At 42.3% G+C, this 11,266-nt stretch overlaps 1 protein-coding gene across 5 annotated transcripts in view; it reads left to right on the top strand.

Moving 5' to 3' along the window:
* PCID2 (PCI domain containing 2) overlaps window positions 1–11,266 on the top strand; it is a 25,340-nt gene that overhangs the window by 3,040 nt on the left and 11,034 nt on the right. For 3 of the 5 annotated variants that reach the window (XM_024219554.3, XM_024219553.3, XM_024219551.3), the window contains exons 2-7: window positions 3,310–3,396; window positions 5,371–5,460; window positions 7,773–7,846; window positions 8,869–8,934; window positions 9,600–9,641; window positions 10,228–10,282. In XM_024219554.3, coding sequence (XP_024075322.1) covers window positions 3,361–3,396; window positions 5,371–5,460; window positions 7,773–7,846; window positions 8,869–8,934; window positions 9,600–9,641; window positions 10,228–10,282 — 363 coding nt within the window. In that variant the 5' untranslated portion in view covers window positions 3,310–3,360. Of the gene's footprint in view, window positions 1–2,035; window positions 2,071–2,965; window positions 3,051–3,309; window positions 3,397–5,370; window positions 5,461–7,772; window positions 7,847–8,868; window positions 8,935–9,599; window positions 9,642–10,227; window positions 10,283–11,266 lie in introns of those variants that run through there. The other 2 variants (XM_024219552.3, XM_024219550.3) reach the window with 2 other exon arrangements.

The raw sequence follows: 11,266 nt of genomic DNA, 5'->3' as shown, positions 1-11,266 counted from the left end.
GGGGGGGGGGGAAGGGAGGGGAAAAAGCCACGATCGGCGGCGGCAGGTCCTTCGCTCCTAGAGGGAGTGAGGGACCTGCCGCCCCCGAATTGCCGCACGTGCCACCCCTCTCCCTTGGCCGCCCCAAGCACCTGCTTGTTAAGCTGGTGCCTGGAGCCGGCCCTGGCGCCAAAGATTCATATGTCTCATCATGCTTCAACCTCCATTCCATAGGACATGCTTCCATACTGATTCATAGATTCATAGATTCTAGGACTGGAAGGGACCTCAAGAGGTCATCAAGTCCAGTCCCCTGCCCGCATGGCAGGACCAAATACTGTCTAGACCATCCCTGATAGACATTTATCTAACCTACTCTTAAGTATCTCCAGAGATGGAGATTCCACAACCTCCCTAGGCAATTTATTCCAGTGTTTAACCACCCTGACAGTTAGGAACTTTTTCCTAATGTCCAACCTAGACCTCCCTTGCTGCAGTTTAAGCCCATTGCTTCTAGTTCTATCCTTAGAGGCTAAGGTGAACAAGTTTTCTCCCTCCTCCTTATGACACCCTTTTAGATACCTGAAAACTGCTATCATGTCCCCTCTCAGTCTTCTCTTTTCCAAACTAAACAAACCCAATTTTTTCAGCCTTCCTTCATAGGTCATGTTCTCAAGACCTTTAATCATTCTTGTTGCTCTTCTCTGGACCCTTTCCAATTTCTCCACAATGATGATGTATTCTACTCGATAACAATCCAAAGTAGTGCGGACCGACACATGTTCATTTTCATTATCTGAGTCAGACGCCAGCAGCAGACGGTTGATTTTATTTTTTGGTAGTTTGGATTCTGTAGTTTCCACATCGGAGTGTTGCTCTTTTAAGACTTCTGAAAGCATGCTCCATACCTCGTCCCTCTCAGATTTTGGAAGGCACTTCAGATTCTTAAACCTTGGGTCTAGTGCTGAAGCTATCTTTAGAAATCTCACATTGGTACCTTCTTTGTGTTTTGTCAAATCTGCAGTGAAAGTGTTCTTAAAACAAACAAGATGTGCTGAGTCATCATCTGAGACTACTATAACATGAAATATATGGCAGAATGCAGGTAAAACAGAGCAGGGGACATAAAATTGTCCCCCAAGGAGTTCAGTCACACGTTTAATTAACACATTATTTATTTAACAACGTCATCAGCAGGGAAGCATGTCCTCTGGAATGATGGCCAAAGCACAAAGTGGCATACAAATGTTTAGCATATCTGGCATGTAAATACCTTGCAATGCCAGCTACAAAAGTGCCATGCAAATGCCTGTTCTCATTTTCTGGTGACATTGTAAATAAGAAGGGGGCAGCATTATCTCTTGTAAATGTAAACTTGTTTGTCTTAGCGATTGGCTGAACAAGAAGTAGGACTAAGTGCACTTGTAGGCGCTGAAGTTTTACATTGTTTTAGTTTTGAGTGCAGTTATGTAACAAATAAAAAATCTACATTTGTAAATTGCACTTTCACGACAAAGAGATTGCACTACAGAACTTGTATGAGGTGAATTGAAAGATACTATTTATCATTTTTACAGTGCAAATATTTGTAATAAAAATAATGTGCACTCTGATTTAAATTACAACACAGAATACAGCATATATGAAAATGCAGAAAAACATCCAAAATATTTAATAAATTTCAATTGGTACTCTATTGTTTAACAGTATAATAAAACTACAATTAATCAAGATTACTGGTAATTTTTTATAATTAATTTGTTGAGTTAATCGTGTGAGTTAACAGCGATTAATAGACAGCCTTACTTATTAAAAACAATCTGTAACCCACTAATGCACCCCAGCTATCACTCGCCTCCCTAGGACTGGAAGGGTGTTAATAGGCTATTTCACCTTGATTGGGCCCTTGAAATATGTGCTATTTATGTTAAACAATCTGTTCCCCCTTGTATAGAGCTGTGACACTCTGAGTACATTTCCCAGACCGGAAGAAGAGCTCTGTGTAGCTGAAAAGCTTGTCTCTCTCACCGCTAAGGGATATTACTTAACCCAGTGGTTCTCAACCAGGGGTACACAGAGGTCTTCCAGAAGGTACTTCAACTCATCTAGCTATTTACCTAGTTTTACAACAGGCTACATAAAAAGCACTAGCGAAGTCAGTACAAACTAAAATGTCATATAATTACTTGTTTAAACTACACTATAAATGATACACTAAGTACAATATTTATATTCCAATTAATTTATTTTATAATTATATGGTCAAAATGAAAAAGTAAGCAATTTTTCAGTAATAGTGTGTTGTGACATTTTTGTATTTTTGTCTGATTTTGTAAGCAAGTAGTTTTTAAGTAAGGTGAAACTTGGGAGTACGCAAGACAAATCAAATGCCTGAAAGGGGGACAGTACTCTGGAAAGGTTGATAGCCACTGTCTTAACTCACCTTCTCTCTTTAATATCCTGGGACTAATATGGCTACAACACTGTATACAGGGATGTTAGAACAATTATTATGGGGTGGGGGGTGCTGAAAGCCACTGTACAAAACTGTGAACCATGTATTTGGTTATTATTACATCAAGCCAGGGTGCTCCTGCACCCCCAGTTCCAGCACCCCTGACTGAGCCAGCTGCCCGCCCAGCTCGCTGCAGCTACAGGCACCTCAGAGACGCGCCCTCCCGGCAGCGTGCGGGAGCCGTACAGGCACGCACAGCAGTCACTAGGGCCGGAGAGCGCTTTCCGCCCGGCCGGGCTACCCCGTAGCAGGCGGAACGCTACGTTCAGCTGGGGCGCGTGACGCTCGTCTCACAGTCCCGCCTTCTCCGCGGGAGAAGAATCAGGCCCCACGCGCCCGCCCCATTCTGCAGGACGAACAGTAACAACTACTCCGCTTTTACCCAACGGGTCGCGCGGGGCGGGGCGCTACGAGGGATCATCACGTGAGCGGCTTGCCCCGCCCGCGTCACGTGACTCACGCACGGCTGGCGCGCCGTGCGCGAGAGGGAAGTGCCGAGCGTTTGCCCCGCCCACGTGGTGTGATGGAGTGAGGCGGGAGCGGCGCTGCGAGCCTGGTTAGTGGGTGCGGGGGAGCCCCGCGGGAGGAGAGTAAGGCGCGTCCTGGGAGACCCCCATTCCCCTTGCTGTGCCTGGTGCCGCCCGCCCCGCCTGTGTCTGGCTCCGCTCCTGGGGGCTTGGTCTGCGGGGGCTGCTCCGGCCTGAGTTGAGGGAAGCCCCTCGCTGGCCCCGCGGGGAGGTGGAAACGCGGGTGGACTTAAAACTGTCGTGATAACTTCGTTTCGCGGTGACACTTCGGTTTCTTTGGCCGCACAGGACACGCCCCGCCCTTGATCGCCAGCACTTGCCTGGCCCGCTGGTCTGTCCATGGCGCACATCACCATCAACCAGTATTTGCAGCAGGTAAGTGGGTTTTATTTGCCACCACCATTGCCTGTTTTTCTCCATACTACAGATAACTTACCCTGTTCAAGAAAAGGCAACCTAGAGTATGGGAGGTGATAATTAGGTAAGCTTCTCCTAAGACTGTTGTGAAAACAAAGTAACATTCATATGGCGCTTAAAAATGCAGGGCCTATATAAATATGTAGACCCCAATCGTGTGATAGGATCTGTTAGTGTGGGCTCTGGCATCTTTACGAAGTGGGCATATCTATACTGCAGCTGAGAGTGAGCCTCCCAGCCTAAGTAGACACACACACTAACTCAGTTCAAGCTAGCACGTTAAAAACACCAACGTGGATGGTGTAGCACAGAGGGTAGTCCAGGCTCTCAAGCCCCCCCGCCCCCCCGCGTCTGAGATGGGGAGGCTAGCCCAATTCTCTGCTGGACCCACAACTTCCATACTGCTATTTTTAGTAAGTTACCTCAAGCTCTGCTTGCATAAGGCTGTCTACCCTGGCTGGGAGATTTGCTCCCAGCTGCAGTGTAAACATACCCAGTGAGGCTTTGCACAGATGCTGGGGTCTGCATTAATGGATGCGATTGTAGGATCAAGGTCCAAATATACTTGCTATAAAGGTTCCTTCCTTGTCAAATGTAATACACACTCTTATTTAAGCACCTTAATGAGACATGTCAAATTTGGTCAGTTCGGCAAAAGGAGCCAAAAATTAAATATTAGCTGCCCAGATCCCTTTCCCAATTTCTGTGGCTTATCAGTCATGTTTTTATATCTTTAGAAAAGGTTTTTCCCCAGCTGTTGTTGAGTGACAGACCCGCAAAACTATAGGAAATTTAATATAATAATCAGTGAAATGACTATTTACAACATTTTGTCAAATGCATGAAGTAAAACTGTAAAAAGGAAGTATTTTTAAATTGATCATGTCCCTTTAAATAATCCTTGCATTGCAGTATATTTGATCATGATAGGACATTCTGGAACCTTAAATCTCTAGCTCTGTCGTCACGTTTCTTAACTGCAATAACAAAGTTATGCTATCTTTTATTGTCCAAATTCTCTTCATATTTTTAGATATTTCTATTTATTGAGAATTTTGCATCAAACGTCTTTTTAAAAAAAGCATACTCTGAAGATAAAGTCAACATGGAACTGAACTCATTGATTGTATGCGGACTATACTTAACTGTTTAGTAATGCTTTATTTCTTTACTGAAAGTCTTAGCTGACCTTAGTACTAATTTGGTTTCTGCTGCTGATTTAGAAGTGGGAATACATTTCCCTGAATAGTGTAGACAAGAATAATGCCATGTGCCCAATCCTGTATCCGATCCATACCCAAAACTCAGATTTATGTGAGTTCACAAAGATGCTCTGGGTCCAGTACTTTAGTTCCGACTTCAGAAAAACTTCCCCTTGAATTAAAGGGGAAGATTTTTCTGAGTAGAGAAGGCAGGATTAGTCTTTTTATGATTGGGCTGTGTTGTTAAATACTAATATGTGTATGAAATACATTTAAGAATCCTTATTAATGAAATCCAAACTCTCCTTCCTTTTAGCAACTCCAGTGTAAAATATTCAAAACTTGGTTTATGACTGCAAGTGTACTTTTTCTTCATTGAAGTCTGTCTATTGTTGTTATACAAAGTTTCTAAATTCTGTATAACTACTGTCAACGAAAGACAGTGGACTCATATAATTGCCTTGTGAGGTCACTGATCTGAGACACTTTGTACAACTAAGGAAAAATAAAGGTGTCTGGCTTTTTCCTGTTGAATTTTAATGCGCCTCTTCCAAACTAAAACTTCTTGGGAATAACATATGAGAAATTAATATTTGCAGAGTCATTGACAAGAATGCAAATGTCATCACAAGAGGATGATTTTTATTAGCTATGTGGCAATATGTTACATAGCTAAGGCTAGATCTTGTTCCTTAATGTGTGTAATTTTTTCTGTAATTTTTTTGTGTAGGTTCTGGAAGCCATTGATTCCAGAGATGGACTGTTTTGTGCAGAATTGGTGTCATTTAAGCATCCTCATGTTGCAAACCCCAGGCTTCAGGTACAAGAATTAGTTGCACTAACAAACCAAGGCCCCAATCCTACAAGGCATAGGTGCCGACTCCATGGGTGCTCTGGGGCTGGAGCACCCATGGAAAAAAAATAGGGGGTGCTCACCACCCACCGGGATGACCAGTTGTTGGCAGCCAGGTATCCGCTGTTGTGGGGGTGCCTCTGCAGATGAATTGTTTGGTATGGGCTGCCTGGGCGCAGCTGCAATCAGCTGTTTGGCAGGCAGGCTCAGGTCAGCTGTTTCGCACCCCCTGCTCCAGCAGGGGCTGAATGAGCCTTACCCAACCAAAAAAAAAAAAGCCTTAGGGTTAGGGGTGGGTGGCCGGACTAGCAGCAGCAATGCAGCCAGCCCCTGCTCACCTGGGGTCGCCCTGCACACACCTCTTGGGCTGGTGGCCATGGTGTCCACCTGTATGGTTTCTCCCGCCAGGCTCGACTCTGGCCACAGCAAGCACTAGGTGACCCAAGGGAGCCCAGCTAGGCTAGGGCTGATGGGTGCAGTGGCGGATTAAGGGGACGAAAAGCCCTGGACCCCGGCAGGAGCCCAGAGCCACCAGGAGGTGGGGAGCAGAGAGAGAGAGAGATGGGAAGAAGGGACATGGGTGGGAAGCAAGAAGGGGGAACATCAGGAAGGGGAGCAAGGACTTAGAGAAGAAATGAGAGAGGGAGAAGTGCAGGGAGAGTGATAGGAAAAGAGAAAAGAAAGAGGGGAAAGACTCCCCACTGCTTGTCCCGCCAATATGCCTTCTTCCCACAGCCATCAGTGGCCCTCAGCTCCCAAACTGGCCCTAAGCAAGTGTGAAGCACAGAGGGAACGCAATGTCTTTAAACTGGGATGTTAGTGAAGACCGCTTGTAGCTGAGTGTAATGATTTTAATATTCTGTAATTCATGATAATGTAATTATGTAGTTCATTACTATTTTAATAATGATTACATTAAGATACCAATGATAGACACACATTCAATAACTAGAATATGAAAGAAGTGTATAAATATGCTGAAAATTGCCAGTTTGGGGAGGGAGGCTGAGCCCCCCCCCCCTCCCCAACACGCATACCTCGCCCTTAAGGCAGGAGGGGGCAGAAAGGAGTGAGTGGGAGGCCCTCAGGGGAGGGGATCTAAGGGAAGGAGGCAGAGCGGGGGCAGGAAGAGGTGCGGTGGAGTGGGGGTGGGGCCAGGATGGGGCACCCACCAGCAAAACCAAAAGTCAGCACCTATGCTGAAAGGTGAGGTGCACAGGCAGACTTCTATTAACTTCAGAGAGGCTCTGAAAGGGTCCAGGAATTTGCTCATTTGCATGAAATTTCTGGGGGCTGAGATGGAAATATTCAGGTAGTTCTGAAGAAATTAACACAGAAAAGAATAGTGTGCATAACATGTATGTAGGCAAAAAAATCCCCCACAAAACAAACCCAAACTCTCTTGCTCCAGAAAGGAGACCCTAGTTAGGATAGTTAGGGAAAAACAATTTTCTGCCACTGCTCTTATAGAGGGAAAAAAACATCCTACAAAATGTAAAAGCGAGCAACAGTTCTGTAGAAAATACCTCTTCAAAAGATTACAGAGTTTAATGAAGTTATATTTTATCTATAGAATGTTTAAATAAGCTATAGACTTCAACAGAGAATGACCTATTATAAAATTCCTTCGGTTGGTTTAAAACATCTTTTAAAATTCTATAAGACTTAATGGTGTTGTATGCAATTTTTAAAAACTGTGCACTTAACCCAAGGTCAACTGAAGCAGCAATATGACATGAATTCCATTAGCGACTATTGCTATTAGCATGCATCTCTTCTCTTTCCCGCCACAACACAACACAATTGTAGGATGCTGTCCAGAGAAATACAAAGAAACATGGAAATTCTATTCTGTTCAGGTTTTTATACTTCACTGTAGTATCTGAGAAGTGAACTCTGTCATTGTCACTAATCTAAATGTCTCTTGTTCTTTCCCCTTCCCTTTTTGTCTGTACTGTCTCTTTTTGCTCTGTCACAGGTATCCTTTTATTGAAAAAATTGTTGTTTAACAAGCCAGAGCAGCACACGTTTCTGGTTTAGTTTCTCTCTCCTTCCTTTGTTTCTCTCTTTATCTTGTTCCACGGCATGCTTTTTCCCTTCCCTCCCCATTTCCTTAACCTTGGTTCTCCTTAATTTTCCACTTTTCCTCTACAATGAGCATGACTGTTAATGTTCTAATATATAGCTAAGGCTTATATGTATAAAAATACTAGCTTGATAAAAAATGCATATTTTTATGGAATTTTATACATTTAATGTTCCATTGATTCTATAATTAGCTTCCATCTCCAGAAGACAAATGTCAACAAGTTCTGGAGCCACCATACGATGAAATGTTTGCTGCTCACTTAAGGTAAAGACGGATTCAGAATGAGAGTTTTAATTTTGTTCTATCCAGGTAGAAAGGGGAAGGGACTCCATGAATTGATCTGATTTATTTGGAAGGTCACTGTTAAATGGGGGAGGGGAGAGAAATCACACCTTCATCTGAAAATTTTGTACCTATTACTGTTATAAATAATCCCTAAAATTGCTATAAATAAATGATACAGAAGACATTTACTGATTTATCTTTTTTTTTAGTTTACTGTGTGGATTTTGATAGTACTTCATGTATAGTCCATGTCACCATCTTATTGATAATGCATGCCCTTTTCCAGGCGTTGCAAAAGTGTGTTTGCTTTTAATAGCAATAGCAGACTAGGGTGACCAGATGAGAGGAAGAAAATATCGGGACACATGTGGGGGTGTCCGCCGGCGGAGCAAAACAAAAAAAACCAATGCTGTTGGCGGAGGGGGGAAATGCTGCCAGTGGAGTGAAATATCGGGACAAATTGCGTCCCGACCAAAGATCAGTTGGGACGCAGGACAAACACCTAAATATCGGGATGGTCTCGATTTTATCGGGATGTCTGGTCACCCTATAGCAGGCACAAAAGTGAACGGGAAAGAGAAATTTCTTAAATAGGAAAAAGTGATTGTAAACCTGTGAAAACTGGCAGAGCTCTCTCATGCATCTTTAGTATCCAAAGTATTTCTTTACTGCTTTTTAAAATTAAATAGAGGTCAAGTTGACATTGTCTTTTTAATTTTCTCTCATTTCAAGAATCTTGCAAATTATCTATCTAGGTTATATTGAATGACAATTGTAGAGATGTCACTTAAAACTGGTGTGTTCAGATCTGTTGCTGTATAATGTCACTCAATATTCAATTCCAATATTTATTGCTGTTTAAGAATACTTCTAATAAGCCTGTTACTAAAACAAACTGCAAAGCTTTAATTTATCTATAGAGAAGGAGACTAATATATTAAGCTACCCTTTAAATATAAAACACTTTTCAGTGTCCTCCTTAATGCTTTTTCTTTTGACAGATGTACTTACGCTGTTGGAAACCATGACTTTATTGAAGCTTACAAATGCCAAACAGTGATAGTACAATATCCTTTACCATCAGTTCAACTTGAACTTGCAGATGTTACTCCGGGAGGAAATTCTGCTTGAAAAAATTGAAGAGCTCTTAAATGAACTATCTGGGATAACTTCATGTTTGAGGAGGGGAAGATTCTTTCAAATGTGATGGAATTACAAAATATAAACGTGGTTTGATTTCAGAGTGTGTGTGTGTGTGTATGTATGTATGTATGTATGTGTGTGTGTGTGTGTATATATATATATATATATAAAGCTCTTTAGACTTGTAACAAATGAAACCCAAATAAAATTTCCCCCTTCTCCTCTCCACAGGGGTAAAAAAAAAAGTACCAGTTGCCCCCAAGCCAGAGAATTAGTCTCCTGGAGTCCCCCACATAATGTAGAGGGGAGGATGATATTGCAAAGAGCCACTATCCTGTTCCTTTCCTTGGGCCTCTCCCACTCCCATGTGCAAGGCACCGCGCTTCCTCAGTCAGGGTAAAGGAGGTAGCATGCAATAGAGCTGGACTCATCCCTTATGTGCCCCTACACTCCAATTCCTGATCTGTTGCCTTTTTTGCAGTCTTCTACACTCAGAAATAGGGCATACCATATAGCCTCTTACACCTATCCCATTTTACTTCACGGGTCACTTTGTAAATTGTGTGTTGTGTTCTCCTAAATATAACACATCATTCCTGCGAGCATTTCAAGCACATAAAGAAGAAAACTGGTAAGTACTTTATAAATGTAATGTTAGTAACTAGGCAGGTGAATAGATTTAGATGATTGTTACTGCTACCTTTCATCCCAAAATGCAACCATAGTTCAATTAAGATACCACCATAAAAATAACTTTCATTTATCTATAATGATTTGTTTCAGTTATGTACACCAGTTATTTACTAATTAAAACTGTTATGTCACTCTGCCCTTTTGAATTTGTATAAAGGACCAAGCCCAAAATCTGTTCATTTCTCTGTTCAAATTGTTTAGCAAACTTACTTTGTTTCCCTTTAAGTAAAGCATTGATTGCAGGATGATGTTCTGCTTGACAGTTTGTCACCTGGAGATTAATTAAATGCATTATTCATTTACTGCAAGTAATGATGTGTGAAACACTGACTTTTTAAAGACATTTTCCTATAAAATGTGATTTTGTAAGATTTAAGGAAAGGAAAACTGGATATGTAGGAAATCGTATACCCACCAGGAACACTTACCTCCATATGGACTAAAAAATAACTTGTGTGGCTTAACCTGCAGTATGGGTTTAGTTGCTCATGCATAATAAATATATTGATTTTTTGCTTCTGTAGGGCTTTGCCTATTATGTATGCTGTAGCACTTGACCTTCGAATTTTTGCTAATAATGTAAGTAGACAGGAAACTTGAAGTTTAACAATTTCATGTACTCTAGCTGTCAATAAGGAATTTATTTGACTGAAGTGTCTTAAACTTTCAGCCTTTGTTTAATCTTATCTGTGGTCTCCCTTTTATGTAAGGAGGTGTTACAAAATAATTAGGGTTGTCAAGTGATTAAAAAAAAATAATCTCAATCAATCACACTGTTAAACAATAATAGAATACCATTTATTTAAATATTTTTGGATGTTTTCTACATTTTCAAATATATTGATTTCAATTGCAACACAGAATACAAAGTGTACAGGGCTCACTTTATTTATTTTTGATTACAAATATTTGCACTGTAAAAAAGAAAAGAAATTGTATTAAGTGAATTGAAAAATACTAATACTGTAGTGTAATCTCTTTATCATAAAAGTTGAACTTGCAGATGTTACTCCGGGAGGAAATTCTGCTTGAAAAAATTCTGGGCACAATATTTTAAAATTCTGCAAATTTTATTTGTCAAAATAACACTATATAATCACGCCAGTTTTAATTATTTTGATAATTCATTTCAAAATACCTGTCAGCAATACAGACACACAAAAAATTCCCCCAGGAGTAGAGAATTAAAGAAACCCCTATGACAACCAGGGCTGGCTCTAGGCACCAGCAAAACAAGCTGGTGCTTGGGGCGGCACATTTTTAGGGGCGGCATGGCCGGCGCCAGAATGCCGCCCCTAAAAATGTGCCCCGGCCGCCCTAACTCACCTCCACTGCTGCTGGCGTGCGAAACAGCTGTTTCGCGCGCCACGGCCGCTCGGGGTCTCCCCTTCCCTCCCAGGCTCTCAAACCTGGGAGGGAGGGGGAGAAGCGGCGCCCATGCCGCGGCCACTCGGCGTCTCCCCCTCCCTCCCAGGCTCTCAAACCTGGGAGGGAGGGGGAGAAGCGGCGCCCGCGCCGCGGCCACTCGGAGTCTCCCCCTCCCTCCCAGGCTCTCAAACCAGG

The sequence above is a fragment of the Terrapene carolina genome, unplaced genomic scaffold, assembly GCF_002925995.2.
Source record: "Terrapene carolina triunguis isolate 2854851 unplaced genomic scaffold, T_m_triunguis-2.0 Scaffold21, whole genome shotgun sequence".
NCBI lineage: Eukaryota > Metazoa > Chordata > Testudines > Emydidae > Terrapene > Terrapene triunguis.
The sequence above is the reverse complement of the archived record's forward strand: the minus strand, read 5'-3'. Positions and strand labels throughout refer to the sequence as shown.